Source organism: Corythoichthys intestinalis, chromosome 8 (assembly GCF_030265065.1).
Source record: "Corythoichthys intestinalis isolate RoL2023-P3 chromosome 8, ASM3026506v1, whole genome shotgun sequence".
In the NCBI taxonomy this organism is placed as follows: Eukaryota; Metazoa; Chordata; class Actinopteri; order Syngnathiformes; family Syngnathidae; genus Corythoichthys; species Corythoichthys intestinalis.
In genome coordinates, this window is record NC_080402.1 from 27,847,387 (window position 1) to 27,867,759 (window position 20,373).

At 39.4% G+C, this 20,373-nt stretch overlaps 1 protein-coding gene across 4 annotated transcripts in view; it reads right to left on the reverse strand.

Annotated features, from left to right (window-relative positions):
* The window catches only part of LOC130920180 (RNA binding protein fox-1 homolog 2-like), a 61,631-nt gene that overhangs the window by 22,211 nt on the left and 19,047 nt on the right, over positions 1-20,373 (reverse strand). For 3 of the 4 annotated variants that reach the window (XR_009064120.1, XR_009064121.1, XM_057843161.1), the window contains exon 3: positions 4,340-4,546. Coding sequence is in view for 1 of the 4 variants with exons in the window: in XM_057843161.1 (XP_057699144.1) it covers positions 4,340-4,546 (207 nt within the window). In the remaining 3 variants the exon portion in view is untranslated. Of the gene's footprint in view, positions 1-4,339; positions 4,547-18,730; positions 19,011-20,373 lie in introns of those variants that run through there. The other variant, XR_009064122.1, reaches the window with a different exon arrangement.

The following is a 20,373-nucleotide window of genomic DNA, read 5'->3' on the forward strand; positions in this document are numbered from 1 at the left end:
ATCCCTTAGAAAGTGACACTCATTAAAATCAGTAGGGCTGTCCCAAACGACTAGTTTTCTCCCGATTAGTCAGCCGACTAGTTTCACGATTAGTCGAGTAATCTAATAATTAAAAAAAAAAAAAAATATATATATATATCAATTAATTAATTCATTTATTTATTTAGACTAATTTAGCAATGGAATTTTTGTTGACGCTTATCAATTCACAAAAACATACTGGAACACTTAAATTATTTATTAAAGTACAAATAAACACGTAAATAACAATAATAAATCACAAATAAACAATGAGTTCAAATGCTGATAGAATTAACTAGTATAGCATCCCGATTGGAAAGATGGTCTCTTAAACTGATGGTTTACAACTTTTATTCCATCCTTGATGTAAACACACCGTAAGAGCTACGGTGCACACAAATAAAACAACACAATTAGAAATTAACAAAAACTTTTCACCTTTTTCCTTTTAAACCTTATTTATATATCGATGAATTGCATTTCTCAATTGCCTTTACCTTAAATTATTACCTTATCATTGACAATCTCTCCCTTGAGTGCAATCACTGTATATACTGTATATATTTATGACCTTTTAACCTTATATAATTGTGTATACCATAAAATAAACCATAACATAAAATAAACCTTTCAATTATCATTAAGAACAATACTAACAGCACTTATAGGCCCGTTGCCAATGAAACATCGTTATTTAGTAAGGCGACAGCACCCTCTGGTGTACAAAAACTGGAAAAAAAAAAAAAAAAAAATTTACAAACTGGGTGACGGCGCTTGAGGTGTTTATTCACGGCCGACGTGCAGCCAAGCTTGGCATTGAAGAGACAGGACAGAAGAGTGTACCCTCTTTTGTTTCTTTGAAATAAGTCAATGTTTTGGACACTGGTGCGCTTTTTTTTGGCTTTGTGCCGCTTTCCCCGCTTGCATACAGAGCATCCGACATTCTGAACTTTCCACGCATATATTTTTTTAACCCTTCATTAACCGTCGACGGGATGTTGTGCTCGTCGACGGATTTACGTCATCGATGACGTCGACTATGTCGACCAGTCGGGACAGCTCTAAAAATCACATGAAAAATGTTTTTAAAGGGGTTTGCTGTTGTATGTAAGCGGGAAAGCAGATCCCCATGTAGGAATATCTCCTGAATGGATCGTCAGTGGACAATATGTATGATGTATACGCAGGGGTGAAAGTGGGCCAGAACAGTCAGGGACGCAGTTCCGGTATAAGATTCAAGGCAGGAACGCAGTTCCGGTTTAAGATTCAGGGCCGGAATGCTGCTCCAGTACACGGTGCTTTGATTCCAAAAATATGACTGCAACTGTCAAAACACTATGTAAACAAAACAAAAAAAATGCTAATCTCCCACACATGCATTTCATCTCCAAGAAGAAAACAATCTACCAACATCAGATTTACATAAGTGTTAACACCAAGCATCATAAAGTGCTTGTGTAGCGTAGTCCATTTTCACCCATATTCATTATTTATTTTATTCCACGGACAGTAAGGAGGTTTTCCCAGCTGCTGCAGTTATCGGAGTCTGATGATGACGAGTCACGTCAATATGCGAATGCACGCAGCAAAGCAAAACGCCTGGACTCATTTATCCGTTCAATTGGCTGACATACTGACATGTGATCAGCAGAGATAGTTAGCTCTGATTGGTTCAAATGTGCATGTTTCCTGGAACAGCAAAAAAAAGTTGAATTGATGTGACAAAAAAGGGCAATGCAACAGAAAATTGATCAAATCTTTCATAGTAGCGATAGAGTTGAGGAGGCTTATTTATCATATTTACTTTTATTTGCTCTGATGGAGAGGTTCAGAACAACTTAGCTGTCAATGTGCACTTTGGACTTATATTTGTTCATTTATGTTAGGCTACTTATTCATTTCCTTATGATTTAAAAACTTCAATGTTTGCGCAATCTTCAAACTATGTTGCATTTCACTCTGCATAATATTAGTCATTTGTACTTATTTTTCTGAATGTATGTTACTTACATCTTTATTATTATTTAAAAAAAAAAAAAAAGCAAATGTAAATGTTTACATTAACTTCAATTTTAATATACGTACATCCTATGTTCTTAAGTAGTTAAAATTGAGATTTGGCATTTAGTATGTGAGGAAATGAGGGAAAATAAAAATTAGGAGATGGAGGTTGCGGTTATTGCTGTTCTTGTTAACTTTTATTTTGCAAATCATTGAAAAAATACCATTTTGAATGAAAATCAGTTTTTGTATATGTTATAGAAATAACTGTGCCAAAACAGTTTTCTTTGCATTTTAGGAGGTTTGACACCCCCCCCCCCCCCCCCCAAACTTAAGTAGTTAAAATTGAGATTTGGAATTTAGTATGTGAGGAAATGAGGAATAAAAATTAGGAGAAGGAGGTTGGGGTTATTGCTGTTCTTGTTAACTTTTATTTTGCAAATCATTGAAAAAATACCAGTTTGAATGAAAATCAGTTTATGTATGTGTTATAGAAATAACTGTGCCAAAACAGTTTTCTTTGCAGTTTTTTTTTTGCATTTCAGTAGTTTTAGGAGGTTTGACCCCCCCCAAAAAAGAATAAATAAATAAATAAATAAAATATTTCGCTCCGTGGCGACCTTCACATAGGGGAGTTCCGGCAAGAAATTCTAGCCACTTTCACCCCTGTGTATACGTCGTGTGCATAAGAAGACACCTATGAAAAACACCCGGTAGTGTCTTTGCTCTTATGGAAACAGATAGCCATTTAATAAGCAAAGATTTACACTGTTCAGCAGTCAGTCGATAAAGACCATTCCGCAAGTGTGTCAACTCAACACTTCTGTTGTGACTTTTGCAGTTTCACTCAGTCATGTCAACAAACAATGAGAGTTTGCCAACTTTGGCTGCGGAGAATTACCGTAATTTCCCAAATATAACACGCACTTTTTCCCCGCAAAATCGACTTATAAAATCATGGTGCGCATTATAAACGGGTACATGGATGGAGACAGAAATATGTATATATATATATATATATATATATATAAACCGATTTTTTTTTTAATTGACACGGCCACGTTGTGTTGAAGAAACGTATGCGGCGACCCGTTGCCGACCATTACAGTACGTGACGTCACCATTTTGTTTCGGTAATACTTCACTCTAATCGGCCGAATGATTTCGTCTGTGTTAAATTCTGCTTTTTTCACTCTTCATAAAGCACATAATTTAGTTTCTTGAACTCATTTGAGTCAACGTTTATTGCAGCTCCGCAACTCGGACCACAACAAACGTAAGCACACAGACTTCCTGTGTCCGTCAACTATATCTGTCCCTCGGGAAACTCAAACCCAAATAACAATAGTTCCTATTGTTAATGTCGTGTCGACAACGATGAGCTCTCATGGATTTCCGACTTACATTCTCACTTTCATTTTACCGTATCAATCAATGGAAGAAACATTTATTCATCATGATGAAACGAGCAAGTTATACAGCAGCCTTTAATAGAAAAGTCACATCTGTTTTATTTTCTCCTAGATTCTGGTAAGTTGGAGAAGTTGTCAAATCATATTATTACCGTAAATATTGTCAGTTTATGGTAATGTTTTTAACTACCAATGTGCTATGCTTGTGCTGTGTTTCACCAGTCAGTAAAATGACATTTCTGTATCTGTACACGAGCTGTTTTCTTGTAGTCTTCTATTTAATGGTGCTAAAATTTGGGTGCGTGTTATAAACGGGTACAATAATTTCCCCTGGAGTTTACAAGTAAATTTGGGGTGCGCATTATACACGGGTGCGCCTTATATTTGGGGAATTACGGTAGCTAGGTTAGTTTAGCATTAGCTCACCAGGATGATGTCACTATTTATTGCTATAAATTTACAAAACACAACCTTGGTTTTACTTTTGGCCACCGTACAGAGACGGACCTTAGTTTAGGTCAGCCATAGTTTAGTAGTTTTGGTGTATTATTATTATTTTTTTTTTTTAAGCAGAAACCTTTCAAATCTATTTAAATGCTACTTCTAGCATGAATGGTGAATTGGGAATTAGCATGCGTGTCTGAGCTCTTTATTAGAACCTTATTACCATCCACTTTTATTGCTGATTGTCTAGGTGAACTCATACAACGTAGAGCCTCCTGTTGCTGCACTCATTTCAAGTGTAGCTACAAAAATGGTTTCTTGCTTGAAAGGGCCTCTTAGTAACAACGTGAAATCTGCATTGAACTAATAAATGGAGTATGGCTTTTCTAATTCAAACACAATATGCTAGCAGTGTCTTGATGTCATGTAATTCAAAATGGAAAAGGGAGGCTGACACTCACTTGGCCACTAAGGCTGTTGACAACGTTGACTACACTGTTCACTGCTCCGCCGGTTTCCACGGGGCCCTGCACCGCACCCGCCGCATACAGGCTGCCACCGTAATCCAGGGCAAGACCGTTCTGGGGAGGAGGTGGAGGAGGAGGAGGGAAAGCTGCGAAAGCCTGAGGTACGAGTCCCTCCTGACCAGAAGTAGTATCCTGGGAACCCTGTTAGAAGAAAGGTCAAGAGCTCATTCAGCTACATTCCACCATTCTCTCTATCCAATACATCACCTGAACGCAGTGATGTCACTGTACCATTATCTTACATTGGAGTCATTCAAGCATGATTTAAATATTTACATCCCCAAATATGTGTGTTTGAAACACTTCTAAGTGTCTCTACCCCCATCAATGAAATATTTACAACACACATCTATAATCGAGGGTCACATGCCCCCATGCTCAGTGTTGTACAATCGCGTGTACCATGCCAGCACACACACTCGCCAACGTCTGTACATACAAACCACCTTTAACATGCAAACACCCACACACCTCGCGCAAACCCGCCAACTGTTAGCATGGAAGCTTGCCCAAGTGCCTGTTAGTGGTCTGGATTATACTTGTAGAAGTTTCCGTGTGCGTAGGAGAAAAAAGCAGGAACAAAAGGCAGGCTATAATGAACACATGCTCTGAGCTCGTGGCTGTGGGATGGTTACCCTAAATGGTCACAGGAGATGGACAGAAAGTGTTGGAAGGGGCACACAAGGCGATGACTGACTGAAGTAGTATGGTGTGTCGGTCAGCTTTGCAATGGTAAAGAGAAAGTAGTACTTACAGCTCTATTTTTAACTATCCACCACCTAGAACCTTAACATAAGGTCATCAACACAGGCTCCCTTTGTTTAAAACAATGCAACAGCTCATGTTCTGGATTGTGTCCAAGTAAAATAGACAAAAACATTTAACACACCACAAACTCTTGTTCTGTATAATGACACTGTAGCATGCTTCAAATTTGAGACATTTATTTAAAGGTGCAACAATTAATCGACAACTACTCGTTAGCAAATTAATCGACAACTATTTTGATAACCAATTAATCGTTTAGGACCTTCACCTTCAACTCGCCTTAATTCTTGAAATTATAACATACATATAACTTCTCAGTTTGGTCATATTTTCAAATTTCTTCATTATGTGGTCAAAGTAAGTCAAAGTAGGAAATGAACAAAAATCTGCTTTTACTTTGGAAAAGAAAAATTCACATTTTTACCGTTTTTCGGACACCCTACTGACTTAACTAGCTTCTTAATAAGGCTTCAACAACTAATCGATTAAATCGATTATTACCGTATTGGCCCGAATATAAGACTTTTTTTGCATTGAAATAAGACTGAAAAAGTGGGGGTCGTCTTACATTCGCGGTCTAGACATTATACCCATTCACGATGCTAGATGGCGCCAGATATCATTGAAGCGATGTTCTGTCATGATAGATCTCAGATACTCTCAAGTTTAACCAGTTTGCATCATTTTATCGCAATGTTTTTCCTTATACAGATTTGTTTCAAGACTACAGTTACAGTTAGACTTCACTTTAATGGTTAATGCAGTTACTGCAATTTTGTTGTGTTATCACAATAGAAAAACCAGAAGCCATTCATTTACGAATGTGATTGCACTTTAGTTGACATATTTAAATGTTCAGATATTAAGATTTGAATGAGGCAAAATAACATGCTTTTTCTCTCAAACATATTGTTATAATCGTTTCTTTCAGATGTACTGTAATTGTTTTCTGTATAAAAATTAATTTGGTGTTCAAAAAGTCTTTTTTTCAAACTTGAGTCTTGAAAAAGAGGGGGTCGTCTTATAATCAGGGCAGTCTTATATTCGGGCCAATACGGTAAATGAGTTGCCAACAAATTTGATCATCGATACAGTTGTAGACTACAGGAAGCTGTAAAAAAAAATTACTTTTTGAAGGAAATAGTCATCAATTTTGTCTTCATTGTTACTTACAACATGCCTAAAACAACTTCAAGGTAAATTGTGAAGGTAATTGAAAAATGTGACAATCGTTCGATTAATCGATTATAAAAATAATCGTTAGTTGCAGCCAAACATTCATTAATCGATGCATCATGATGCAATACACTACTAAATGTGTTCACTTGGGTTAGTGGTGGCTCATCTTTAAAATCAAAGCTCAAAAACTGCAAAAAAGTACGACTTTGTAAGCGGTATTCTCTTTACTACGGGTTCTCCTTGTGCTAACGACACTTTTCAGAATGGTGGCTTGTTGACAAGGGGTTGATTGTCTTGTCCAAAAGTGACTAAATTAAGTTTTTAGTTGTAAGAGCATCTTTTATTGTAGAAGTTGCTGTTACAGGCACACTAATTTCCTATGTTGGATTGTTTGGTAAATCAATAATAAAAATAATGGAGAAATATATTTTGGTTACTCTAAATCAGGGGTAGCAGACTCCGGTCCTCGAGGGCCCCTATCCAGCTTGTTTTCCATGTCTCCCGCCTTTAAAACACCTGAATCAAATGATCAGCTCATCTGTAAGCTCTGCAGGAGCCTAATAACGATCCTGATTATTTGAGTCAAGTGTGTTGGAGGAGGGTGACATGGAAAACAAGCTGGATAGGGGCCCCCGAGGACCGATGTTGGCTATCCCTGCTCTAAATAATGGATACTGACAAAGGATAAAAAAGTTAAATTGGGGAAAAATGTGTGTATAATCGTGATAATTACCCAATAATCCAAAAGTAGCGTGCTGAAATGTGATTAAAATGAATTTGCTAGATGTCTCTGTTGCTACTTTCCTGCTCTGAATGCAAACTTTTGTGTTCTCATTCCTGTATTCTGCTATCTGAACAGAGAACTTGTGAGGTACATTGAAACCGTTCATATTTTGCTAACATCTTGTATCTAAAACAAGCGGTACTTAGATGGTTAGTGTGACTTTCACACAAATTTACATCGACATCAAGAATGTTCAACTTCTAAGGTTGCACTGCATTTTCTGCTCAGTAACAAATTCATCTTCAGCCACCTCTCAGACTCCTTGTACCTCCATGTGGCCCTCCTACATATAATTATCCTTCCCATTCACCACCCTAATGAAATTATCCTATAAAAAAATTACTCATAATGAGCATGGCACTGAGATCAGGTCGTATGACAATTAGTTTATACCCACTTTCCTTTCACACCAAATATCACCACCAAAAATACGCCATGCTTACCTGACATCTGCTGGTTTACACTGACTGTGTGTTTTGTGTGACAGGCTGCACTGATGCCCATCTGAGTAGTACAATAGATCTCTGTCCCTTTGGGAGTGTTAAAAGTGTGTGTGAGAGCTTGTATGTACGTGTACGCGTGTTTGTGCATGTGCCATCTGTCTCACAGCTTTTGACCTTTCTCGGTGACACACCTGTGTCACAAGCCCTTATTTCACTGTCAACCGATGGGCCTCAGACACAATGCAGTCACGAGGGACGACTTTCACTAATCATTGTTTCTACTACATATCCTCTCTATGTCTCTCGCTTTTGGCGCTAGGACATCGGTTTTCCGCTGCACTTATATTACCTTGGTGTGGGTGGTTGTCATAGCGACGCTGCGAGAAACCACTGCGGCATCATTTACAATGTGAAACATGAGCCTCTTTTTACACCAAACAACAGCGAAAAGTCACTACACCAGCACAACACTTTAAATGTTAACAAATCTATTTAATGTGGTGCAATCTATCTTTTTAGATTTATACTATATCAGTCCATTGGTTTTAGAAGAGTGACTGATTATAAGAATTTATGTGTACATGTGTAGCATGCAGACTATAACTGGGTTAGTAACAAACTCTGCTGCACAAGTGCCTTTCCAGATATCCCAGAAATGATTCCCTACTGGATCATTGCACCAGATGAGTATAGTCACCAGATTACGGTCCAGCGTATCAGACTTCATTCACATGTTCCAAGAGCAGCTGGGTGTACTAATTTAAACCCTGTGGTTTAACGGACATCTTGCAATCGCGTCTTATCCAGTTTCACATTTTGCCACTATGAAACCAAACAAATTACACATTTTTATTTTTTTTTTTATAAGACGAAAAAAATTCAAACATTACGTTAGCTATAATTGTGCTTCCTTACTGTGCCGCAGAGCACAAATAAGACAAGAAATGCTGATGTGATGACCTTCAAAATATGATATTTTTGCAACAACTGCAGTCAATGAAAATGAGAGTGGGCAGCTCGCATGATTGTGGGTCACCAAATGAAAACCAACTTCGATGATAGAGACAGAAAGTAGAGCGGCTCCAATGTTAAAGGGAAAGTTGATGACCAGGCTCAGCTTATGTGATGAATAATGTTTATGACACCAATGAAGGACAAATCTGTGCATCACGTATTGTGTGGATTCATGCTTGTTAGAATAAACAAAGGTGTTCTACTAGTATATCTTTACTTCAGCTTTTTTGGTTGTATCAATATTTCAATTTTCGACTCACTATTTTTCATTAATATATATTTCACATCTATATGACAGGCATGTTAGAATGTTACACGTTTGGACATAAAAGTTTTACCCTTTGTGGGGAAAAATGTTTTAACCCTTTATTGCCAAATTTATCACATTTGATACACTTAGAATTTCATGATTTAGAGACATTCAGAATTTTGAAATTTCTCAAAAAAAAAAAAAAAAAGAGGATGCAAGTCAACACATGCATCTGCAGCTTCCTTGAGAAGAAAAATCAGAATTTAGCAAGGGTTATAGATATTAGAGCTTTTTACGCATATTCATTTTGATTTTCTTTTTTTTAACAAATTTGAAAAAGAGGTTCCATTAAGACCTTATTTTCAAAATTTTGGGATCCTCTGACAATTGCTTCATGTTGCCTTTAAGGGTTGATATACAAACATGGTTGAAGTGGTCCTCTGACAGAATTCTAAATGTGTAGCATGAAAAATTATCTGGTGTGGTGTTTTGACCTTCCATATTCTTGCTTTTATTTAGATGAGGGGTTGTACTGACCACCATTTACAGATCATTTAAAGGAGTTCCTAAAAATCTACAGTATAGGTGCAAAAATGTCACCGGCCCTGACTTTGGCATGGCACTGCTACAAAGGATATAGATAATGTTAAACATAAATGTAATGAAACAATATAAAGAGGTTCATGGTAAATATCTTAATCTTAGTAAACCATTGGAAAGAGCCAATTCACATTCACACCTCCTGGCTGAGTGAGCATTTTACAAAACAATTCTGGACACCGTCTACTTTGTTGGTAAAACCGCCCTCTGAAAGACTGTGCTGGTGACTCACAACTCACTTGACTAACAATGACTCAAGCTTGAACAACCTGTGATGCAGAAATTTGGCCACATCACTATGGACTATGTGGCAACATGATAAGGGCCATTGGAAAGATATTGCACACAGAATAATAGTCTTGGCTGGGAGGAGCAGAATGGACAGCCCAGGCTATGGATGTTCTTTTAGCAAAACCAAAATAGAACTGGGAAAACAAGCCAAAGAAAGCCTTGTGTTTTTGTTAGGCGATGAGCCTTTCTAGACGACAAGCATTTTTTCTGCATCTCAGCATCTTCATCTTACCTGAAGCACAAAGTCAACAGCCCACCATCCATAAAAATAGTTTGTGCCTGCCTATATATGGCGCTTACAAAAATGCTCTGGATCCAGTAAGCTACTGTTCTTTTTCCGGCTGCAAATGGCCTTTGTGATTCACATCGCCTGAATAAAGTCATCCTCAAGATGGCAGGATAAAAGAAGGGCATTCTTGTTGAAGCAAATTTTAGAGTGGGCATCTGTGTCAGTACTCATATTTGTACATGCTTTGTGTGTGTCCATCTTTGGTGCATAGTGCCATGTGTATACACATCCCCCTGGCGTTAGGGCATAAAGGGTTGTGTAAGTGTATGCCCTGATCAGGGAAAGCAGGCGAGTCAGAGCGGTAGCTGGCTTACTTTCGGGTCAGTTGGCAGCAGCAAGTGTGTCTGAGGAGGCCATGTTATAAAATACGCTCCTGCACAAGAGTCTGCGCTGCACTACAGGACAACGAGCTAGGCGGAGTTGATGACACGGCAAAGACAGGGCAGCACCAGGTCATTTCATACGAAGAATGGCATTTGAGGGTCTTACTTGGCAGCGCCATTAGTATACACGCTAATTCAACTAGATGAAAGATTTAATTTAGTTTGCCTCCTTACAGTATATTTAGGCAGTAGGCAGTAGTCTCCAAGGTAATAGCTTTCTCCTTTTGTAACCAAAAGTACCAACCTGTACGCCGGAGTTCAAATAAAGATAGGCAAATGATCGCTGCCCAAAAAAGCTGCAGAAGAATGGGGCTTCAAACTCATTTTAAACCAGAAAATAATATTCAGCTTTGCTTCCACCAAGCAGCCATATTCAGTTTACTTCTGTATTATATGTTTTCTATTGTGTACCATCGTAAAGGGCTAAAGAAATCTGATCTGAACCATCCAGCTTCTCAGTTACCTGTTGTTGGCCTTGTTGTATGCTTGTGAAGAATAAACACATTGCTGTTAATTGATTGGTCAACAGAAAATTGTCCGACTTTTACGTTACAACTGAATGAAATGAATGGGAACAAATTAGGATGATTTTTCTACAGGTGCACAGGACTATTAATATGTGTTAATATGTAGCATACACTGTATATTGTTTAATTACCCAACAATCTTGCTTGTTTTGTGTGGTGTCATAGTATTTACACAGCTGGCATATAATCTTCATTCCACCTTGTCACATCACAGTGAAATTGGATGCCTGATCGTTCTATCGTTTTGAGAAATCATTTGTACCATTTGGTGATGGTTATGGTTGTTGTGAACTGCAATATATAGAGGTATCGTGATAAAGTGAATAACTAAAGCAGAAAGTGAAACCACACACAGTTTAATGCTTCCTCATTCTTATTTCTTATCTCCATATTTTCAGGGAGAAAACTAATTCAACATCTTTAAAAAAAAAAATATTTGACATAAAATTATTTTAAATACGTAAATTAGACATGAATTAGCTTTCTGAAATGTACGGTTCTGATGAGTCCACTGGTTAAGAGTTAATGGAGTGAGGTTCCACTGGCTGGAAATGATAGGTCGACATTCTTCTAAACCCACAGATAGTCACTATACTGCCATACCGCTTAACCAACATGACAATCAATAATTGCATTAACGGTCTATTACAAATGACATGTTTTTAAAAGCCCTTCACTGGTTCAATCTGGTTTGTTATACGGTAATATTGTCCTGCTGGTGCTTCAGTATGTTTATACGTTCCTGGCTTGTGACCATTTAAGATATGCAGATTATCTGGTACAGACTTATGATACACCAACCTTGCGTAAACCGGCCAAGTGAGCACATCTACCCAAGAGGTGTGACTCAATGAAGTCTGAGGAAGACACAAATTTCCAGAAATTTGAGTTTTTTTATCAGACAGAAATGAGTAATCCATTTGTAAAAATGTCACATTTCAAGTGATAACTCCTGCAGCAGATAATTTCATAATAATTATTAATTGATGAAATAATGAATATTAATTATCACAGCACTATTGATCCCATGTTCTGTTTGTGAGCAATATTCTGCCATTGTACTGCTCAACAGCCCTGCAAACATCATTGTGCCAAAAACAGGCAGATATAGATGAAATGATTCACAATCTAGCTCATCATGGCACATTTCTGATGACTGGTTGTTATGAGCTACACTTTTAGAAAAACTCTAAGCAACTAGCAGAAATTATAGACATATTTAGGCAGTGTTGGGCAGTTGATGATGCAGATGAGCCAGGTGTGCCCCTCACACTCAGCTGCCAGACTGTCACCGGCCATTAGAGTCCTAGTAAAATGACTCAAAAAGAGCAATAAGGTGTTGCCCTACATAACATGCTTGACTTACAACAGAGTCTATGCCGCATTCAGACCGTGCAAGTTTTATTCTTGTCGTGTTTTCAGCTCCAATACAAAGTCAATGTAATCGCACTTTGATGGTGACAGGGGGCCTTGCGTGCAGCAATGCAGGTCTACATGACGCGATATCAACATTTTGACCAAATAGGCCCCGCCTCGAAATGTTCTGCGATGCATGTTCGCGACTCAAGAAAATGGCTCTGGTTCATCTTTCTGCGATAGATTTCAGCAACAATGACGAAGCAGCCAATCAAATAATTTTTTTCATTCACGTGACTTCTGCTGCCACACTTCTAGCTGCAGGAGCCAGAACCCGGTCTCAAAATCCGGTGAACAAAGAGTCAAACAAAGAAAAAAAAGGACTACGAAAAAAAAATCATAATATTACAAGATTAAAATTGCAATATTACAAAGTCATACATCGTAATACCATGAGGAAAAAGTCACACTTAAAAGATAAAGATTGTGAAATTAGAAAAATAAAGTTATATTGCAATATTATAATACTAAAGTCGTTAATGTTACTTTACATAAAATTACTTGAAAAAAGTCATAGTGTTACATAACTTAATGGAATATTACGAGATTAAAATTGTAATATTTCTAGAAAAAAGTCCTAATATCACAAGATAAAAGTGGCTATATTGCTTATTTTTACATTACTGAACGCAAAGTTGTTTAGTTTCTCTAGCTTTTGGCAAAAGACATAGCATGAGCAAGGCGTTGTTGCGCAATGGTTCAACTTTGGTGAGAACACAGCTTTAGTGTGCGGAACTCAAAAGGTGTTCTTCTGCAAATTACGCTAGGGATGTCCTCGAGCCGATCATGTGATCGGAAATCCAGACTATTGGGCCATTTTTCAGAGCATTGGAATTAGGTGAAAAGGATCGGGGTTTTAATTAAGCAAAAAGTCTGGGCTTCCCTGTTAAACTGCTGCCCCCGCGACCCAACCCCGGAGCAAGCTCTGAAAATGGATGGATGAAAAAAAATTATATATTTATTTATTTATTTTTCTAAGAGCTAAAAAGTAATAAAATAATCCATAAATACCAATAGAATGGCACTGCCAAAATAAACAAAAATATATATGCGTTTTATACTCCACAACACTTCCGGAAAATAAACAGCCCCAATAGAAGAATGTTCTGCAAACTAACGCTGGAACTTAATGGGTAGCTGCTGGAGTGGTAATGTCTGCTGTGTGGAAATATTTTACAGTCGAACGGGGAGAGCCACTTGCAATGTGTACAAAGTAGGCATGTGCCGGTATGATATTCTGACGGTACGATAACCTTAAGCCAAAAATATTATTGCAATTACAGCTCTAAAATGTGTTACTCTGAGATATCTGGGTTTAAAAACAAAAAACAAAAAAAAAAACCTTTTTTCCATTGAACAGTATTTTTATTCTTCAAAACATTAGCAAATTAGAACATAAGTATAATGTTAATTTTTTGGAAAAATTATTTTAACAAAATATTCATTCATCCATATGTTTTACCACCGCTAGACACACTAAACACGCTGGAGTTAACTCTCTTAGCTGGCGGGAAAAGTTCATGACAGTGTTTCAAACCTTTAATTTTGAATAAATTAGTACTGTCAAATTTATCGCGTTAACGGGTGATAATTACCATAATTTAAAAAATTAATCACGTTAAAATATTTGACGCATTTAGCGCATGCGCAGAATGCACCGCTCATGCATTGCCTCAAACAGATTACAATGACGCTGTTTTTTGCACATTGAGAGCTAAGAGGCAGAGAAAGGCGAGTGGACACAGGCGCTCATTGGACCTCGCCGTTTATTGGCATAAGATTCGGCAACTCCTTCACAACAAACATAAGTATCATTTGGTGAAAGCAACACAAAAATAACATTCCTATCTCTTAAAAAAATAATGTTCACAAAAAGAAAGGTGCTTCAATCGTTTGGCTCAACAAATACACTGGATGGAAACATTTAGTCACAATATACAAACCATCAGAGGTCTCGTACGTTGTGAAGCCAGCACTCAAATGACCGTGAAGTACAATGGAAACAGGGAACTACGGCGTCAGTCGAGGGACAAAACACACTCATTGGCTTGATTTATAAGTAATTTAAAAGTGGTGTATTTCAATCACTACCTTACGTAGGTAAAGACACTGTGGAAGAAAGGCAGGGAGCCCATATGATGTCGCCGAACGGTGACAATGGCTAGCTACCAGTTTATTTTTTGATTGAAAATTTTACAAATTTTATTAAAACGAAAACATTAAGAGGGGTTTTAATATAAAATACTATAACTTGTAATAACTTTTATCTTTCAAGAACTACAAATCTTTCAATCCGTGGATCCATTTAACAGAAACAATGTTAATAATGTTAATGCAATCTTGTGGATTTATTGTTATTATCAACAAATACAGTACTTATGTACAGTATGTTGAATGTATATATCCGTCTTGTGTCTTATCTTTCCATTCCAACAATAATTTACAGAAAAATATGGCATATTTTAGAGATGGTTTGAATTGCAATTAATCACGATTAATTATTTTTTATGCTGTGATTAAATCTATTAAAAAAATATATTGTTTGACAGCCCTAGAATAAATGCAAAATCATATTGGAGGTATTGCCTCCTCACAGCCACCCTTCACATATGTGTTTTACATGTCTGTTGGCCCTCCTCCTCTAAACCGTAGCCGTCTAACTTTTCTGTAGCCGAAGTATTCCCATACCAGCGATTTCATTTTATTCGATGGGGGAAAAAGCTTATGACTTTTACCTTCTCCAGCCATCGTTTACCACAGCTGACACTGAGCAATCATCGGTGGGGAAGGGTGGAGCAGCTGCAAGCGAGTGATTTCTCCATGCATTTTTGGGACATGAAAAATAGGTAATACCTTAGGGACGGTATGATGGCAAATGTATGCGATTTTGAAATCTTGACATTTTTATACCACGATCTACCTTGAAACCGGTAATCGGCACATATCTAGTACAAAGTGGGCATTTTGCGTGGTGGATAGAAATTTGTTTAGAAAAAAATGCATATAGTAATAAAGTTCATTATTTTTCAGAATGTAATGATAAAAATTAAACTTTCATATATTTTAGATTAATTACACACAACTGAAGTAGTTCAAGCCTTTTATCGTTTTAATATTGATGATTTTGGCAAAAAGTAAAGAAAAACTAAAAATCCCCATCTAAAAACAATTGCATTTTTTATCTGACCAAAATATAAGTCAATCTTAAAATAATTATGTTCAGCTATGCACTCAATACTTGGTCGGGATTCCTTTGGCAGAAATGACTGCTTCAATGCGGCGTGGCATGGAGGCAACCAGCCAGTGGCATTGCTGAGGTGTTATGGAGGCCCAGGATGCTTCGATAGCAGCCTTACGCTCATCCACAGTGTTTGGTCTGGTGTCTCTCAACTTCCTCTTCACAATATCCCACAGATTATCTATGGGGTTCAGGTCAGGAACGTTGGAAGGCCATTTGAGCACAGTAATACAATGGTCAGTCAACCATTTACCAGTGGTTTTGGCACTGTGAGTAGGAGGACGTGCTGAAAAATGAAATCTTGATCTCCATTAACTTTTTTTCCCCCTGTATCGGATCGGGACTCTGTATCGGCAGATTCTCCAAATCAGGTGACTCAGACTTGAGTGCAAAAATATGCGATCGGGACATCCGTATCATGCGCACTAGACCAGATTTGGCAGGGAACTCCCACATCTTATGGTTTCACGTCACAGAGTGAGTATCTGGTGGGAAAGGATGCAAATGACAGACCTAAGTTGATGCGGGAATCTGCACAGCCAGCAAGGACATGAGAAAATATGGCCCCAGGGTAACAGAGCAACAGAGCAATTTTTTTTTCCTTATTGAAAATATTAACCTAAAAAAATATGAATAGTCTTAAGTTTGACTATACTCGAGCAATCATCTTAGGTTGAAAACGATTAAGTATGTGAATGGGTGTCCTACTGTCCTACAATGGGTTAATGTCTTATTTTGGCCTTTGGCTTCACAGCTTTACTAGCAAGGCTGGAAACAGCTGGAAAACCATTTGCGATGTGTCTACAGCATACCGATGAGCCAGGAGACACCCTCTTATTTAATTATTCTATTCAGCATCACCCCCATCCTACATCACTCTTCCTCCTCCCCCTCTTCATGCCACTGTTCTCCCTTTCCTCCCACTCACCGATTTGCTTCTTTACGCTTCATAAAATCCAGACGGGACCCTCGCATACGTGCCACCCCCATTGGAGTCTATCAAGCTCGTTTGCCTCATAGCAACAGCATTTTAGCGACATCCTGGCCCAACCTCCCACAGGCTTCTCAGTCGGCTTATAGGGTAACATGTCTGCTTGTCAAATTAACCCCACCTTTTCCAACCGTGATGCTTTTTCCTTATAAGGGTTTGTCTAGAGACGCCCCCCTTCTTCCACATACTGTACTGTAAATGTGTGCAGGCCTGTACACACCCCATTGCCGACTTCAGCTGCCCCCGCCTCCCTCTGTATCAATGGTCCGCTGGGTTCCACTGCAGCAAAGTATGAATGGGGAAAAAAAAGCCAGTTACATTATTTGTTTGTCTTTTTTATTAATGGCTGCATGTCACTTTTAAACATGCAGGTGAACAAACAAAAGCAAGTATTTTTGCTCACCTCTGTCAATGCATAATTATTAACGCCAGCCTATTTAGATGTATTGTGTGATTATCATGGTAGCTGGTAGCATGGTATGCTGTACGTCTTTTTAAATATGTACACAAACGAGCGACAGGGCAGTGTTCTGACTGGCACCATGCGACAAGTCAGCTAGGGCAACCCCGATCCATTTCAAAGGCGCGCAGATGCCTCACTGTGAGCGCTTTCGGAGCAATTAGAGAGCAAATTGCTGCAAAGGAGGTATAAGCATTTATGCTGCACTGTGGCAACCAGAGCCAATTCTCGCTGCTTTAAAAAAGAATGAGGCAAAGAGCAAAGGTGTTTATCTAACATAGCGGTGAGATCGACGGTCTCCCTCACGCCACGAACCATCTAACAATCTGTGCAAAATGAATGACTCATCCCAGTTGCCAAGGCAACACATCTCATAGGGATCATTTAAAGACCATTATTGTTAACCCTGCAAAGAATCAATAAGAAGATTTGGAGGATGTATGTATACATGTATGTCGATGTACGCATGGCCTTGTGTTTGCAGCAGGTAGGCGACTCTCCCTTGCTTTAGGGCATAGGTGGGGCTTGAGAAAATATTTCAGCAGTGCAGCCAGTCACCTACTTAAACTTTGTCAGGCACATAAAGGTAAAAATGATTGCATTTTGTTGAATTGCACCAGTGAATTACAAACCAAACTGCAAAGTCAGCATTGCACAAAAAAACTCAAAAAGGAGCAAAGTAGCTTCTGGCCAACTGTATCCTCAGCAAGTCATCCCTGCATAATGTTCGCCTCATCATCCAGCAGGCTTCCCTTGCCAGGGGTGGCCCGTCACCTTTTCCAAAATAATCAATTTCTATCCTCCCTCTCTTTTTCTCCCCCCTCTGTGTGCCCCATCCCCCTCTCTTCCAGGGGCTCTTAAAGGAAAACATTGAGATAACAGCTGCCAGGGCCCCGGGGAGAGCAGGAGGAGGGAGAAAAGAGGTCAAACAGTAAAGAGAGCAAGGTAGAGCTGAAAGAGGAGCACACACGCGATGAGAAACTGAATAAGGAAACACACTCAGTTCTAACTCATCGGGAATTAAATAATAAGAACACCAACTTTTATTAATGTAAAGTGCACACTCTACACACGTTAGCAGTGATGCAGTGATGTGAGCAACAGTGGAAGAAGGGAGAGCAACTGCTCTGTGGACACCTGTCCCTTTTGCTCCTAGGCAGGAGTGATATACACAGACAGCTGCAGGGGCAATAAAGACCACTTTTGCTCTCCCCCTTATTGCTTTCAGAGCCCAGCAGCCATGTGCAGAGTTTATCAGCGACGACATCCGCAGCATCCAGCCAACAGCACTGTACCGATCGCATAGATTCCTCTAAGCATACATAATACATGGCGGAATAATTTCTGGCAGGGGCTGCTCTGATGTTCACATTGCGTGCGATTCTAGCTCTGGGCGGAAGAACAGATGCCACAACAACAGCGTTACCATCAACGTTAACCACATGAGCATAATTTCACCATCGCAAACATTTAAAATGGCAACTTTCTACATTTTCAGCACAGGGAATAAATTGAGAGTGGAGAACTGGAGTGAAAGGGTCAAGTGGAGCCCTCGTCCGTTAGTCATTAATCAGCACTTCATGCTTGATGACAGTCCTGCAGACTGTAGTGTAATCACATGCAGAGCCTTTGCAAAAAGAGTCATCAAGCATCCATGTACAGGCATGGGCAGCAAGTAGGATAAACACTCACCGACAACACGGAAGGATAGTAGAGTCCCATCATCGTATTCTGAACAACACCACACTGTCGTCTCTCCTCCTCCTCTCTCACTCCTTTCCTCTTGTCACGCTGCCTCGCTTTCTCGCTCTCCCTCTACCGAGCTCGTGTCACCTCACCACCTCAGTCTCTTCTTGTCTGTCTCACAGATTCAAAATCTCCCTCTCTCTGCCCCCGCTCGCTGGGTCTGCCCTGACAGCTTTCCCCCTCCTCCCCCTTCACTGCCTCTTCCTCTTCCTCCAGCTTCTGTCCCTGTCACTTTCTCTCTCTCCCTCTCTTCACTCTCCTCCTCTCTCTCCCTCTCACTCACGCCCTCTTTTTCCTCTACACGGAGCCTTCTGTTTTGCTGCTGTGCCCTTGCTTGCTCATCTTTTCTGCCTCTGCTCGCTCACCTAGAGAAAACATACCCACCCCTAAAACAACCCCACCCCCTGATTCAGTAACACCTGAAAATTTGCCCCTCCCCCTCTGCTACTCATTACAACCAAACTCTCTTCTACTTCCTCTACCATCATTCTCTTTCTCCATCTAAGTGAGTTAACTGGGTCTGATGGCACTATTAAATTCTGTAGTGGGGCCCCTCCAACCCACCAAATGAAAGTTTTATGTGGTTTTTTTTGTATGTGTCACCAAGTATCACCAAGACTTCCCGTTTCTCTATTTCACTTTTTGATCATGAGTTACTTAAAAGAAAAAAAAGGCTTAAATTGTGCACCCTCTCCACTCTCTCTGTAGTGAGTATCAGTGTTGTTAATAATGGCGTTATTTTTTTCAGTAGTGAGTAATCTTATTATTTTTCTCATCTTTGCAACGCCGTTACCTTTATTGAGGATGTAAACTATGCGTTACTATGTTAGTTGAATGACTCGAGAAGTCTGAGGGGCTGTTTACATGGCGACTCTGCGACACGAAGACGTAATGACTGTGTTGCGGCATTGCCTCGCGTGCATATGGTGTCGGCGAAGACGGAAGGGGAAGACGAAAAATTCTGAATCCTGCCTCCCAAGTGGAAGAATTCGATTGCGGGGGGATTGAGGGGGGCTATCTCCGCATGCATATCAAAGGCTCCCGCGGCGGGACACCGCGCCGATAACGTCAGCACTCGTACACGTCACATTGGGCGTGCGCAGCGGTGCTACTAAACATTTAAAAACAGCAAATATGGAGGAATGTCAGCTTTAATTGACTGTTTTAATAATATTTTTAAATCAAATATGTTGAATGTTTCCATTTTTGTGCCTTTTTGAACAAAAGAAAAATGCCAACGCTTCGAGAGGGCGGGCATATTTTTTTTCCAGGCTGAGGAACTTTGGTGGGGTCAAAGTGCATCATTCGCTGTCCCCTTGTATATCTGCACTGCCCCCTAGGGCCTGGCATGAATACTACATTGTTTTCATGCGGATTTGCAACATTTTTCGAATGGAGATGGGCCCATACAAATGCAAACATGAAATTTTTCGTCTTCTCGGAGAGTCACCATGTAAACGGCCCCTGAGAGACAAGGAGAGAGAAGAGCGGGAGTGGGAAGGAGTGAAGGGAGTTGTGATGCTAGGTGGCTCCAATAATAACTGTAGCAGACACCATACAAACTGCGCCCACATGATGCTACACTAGAT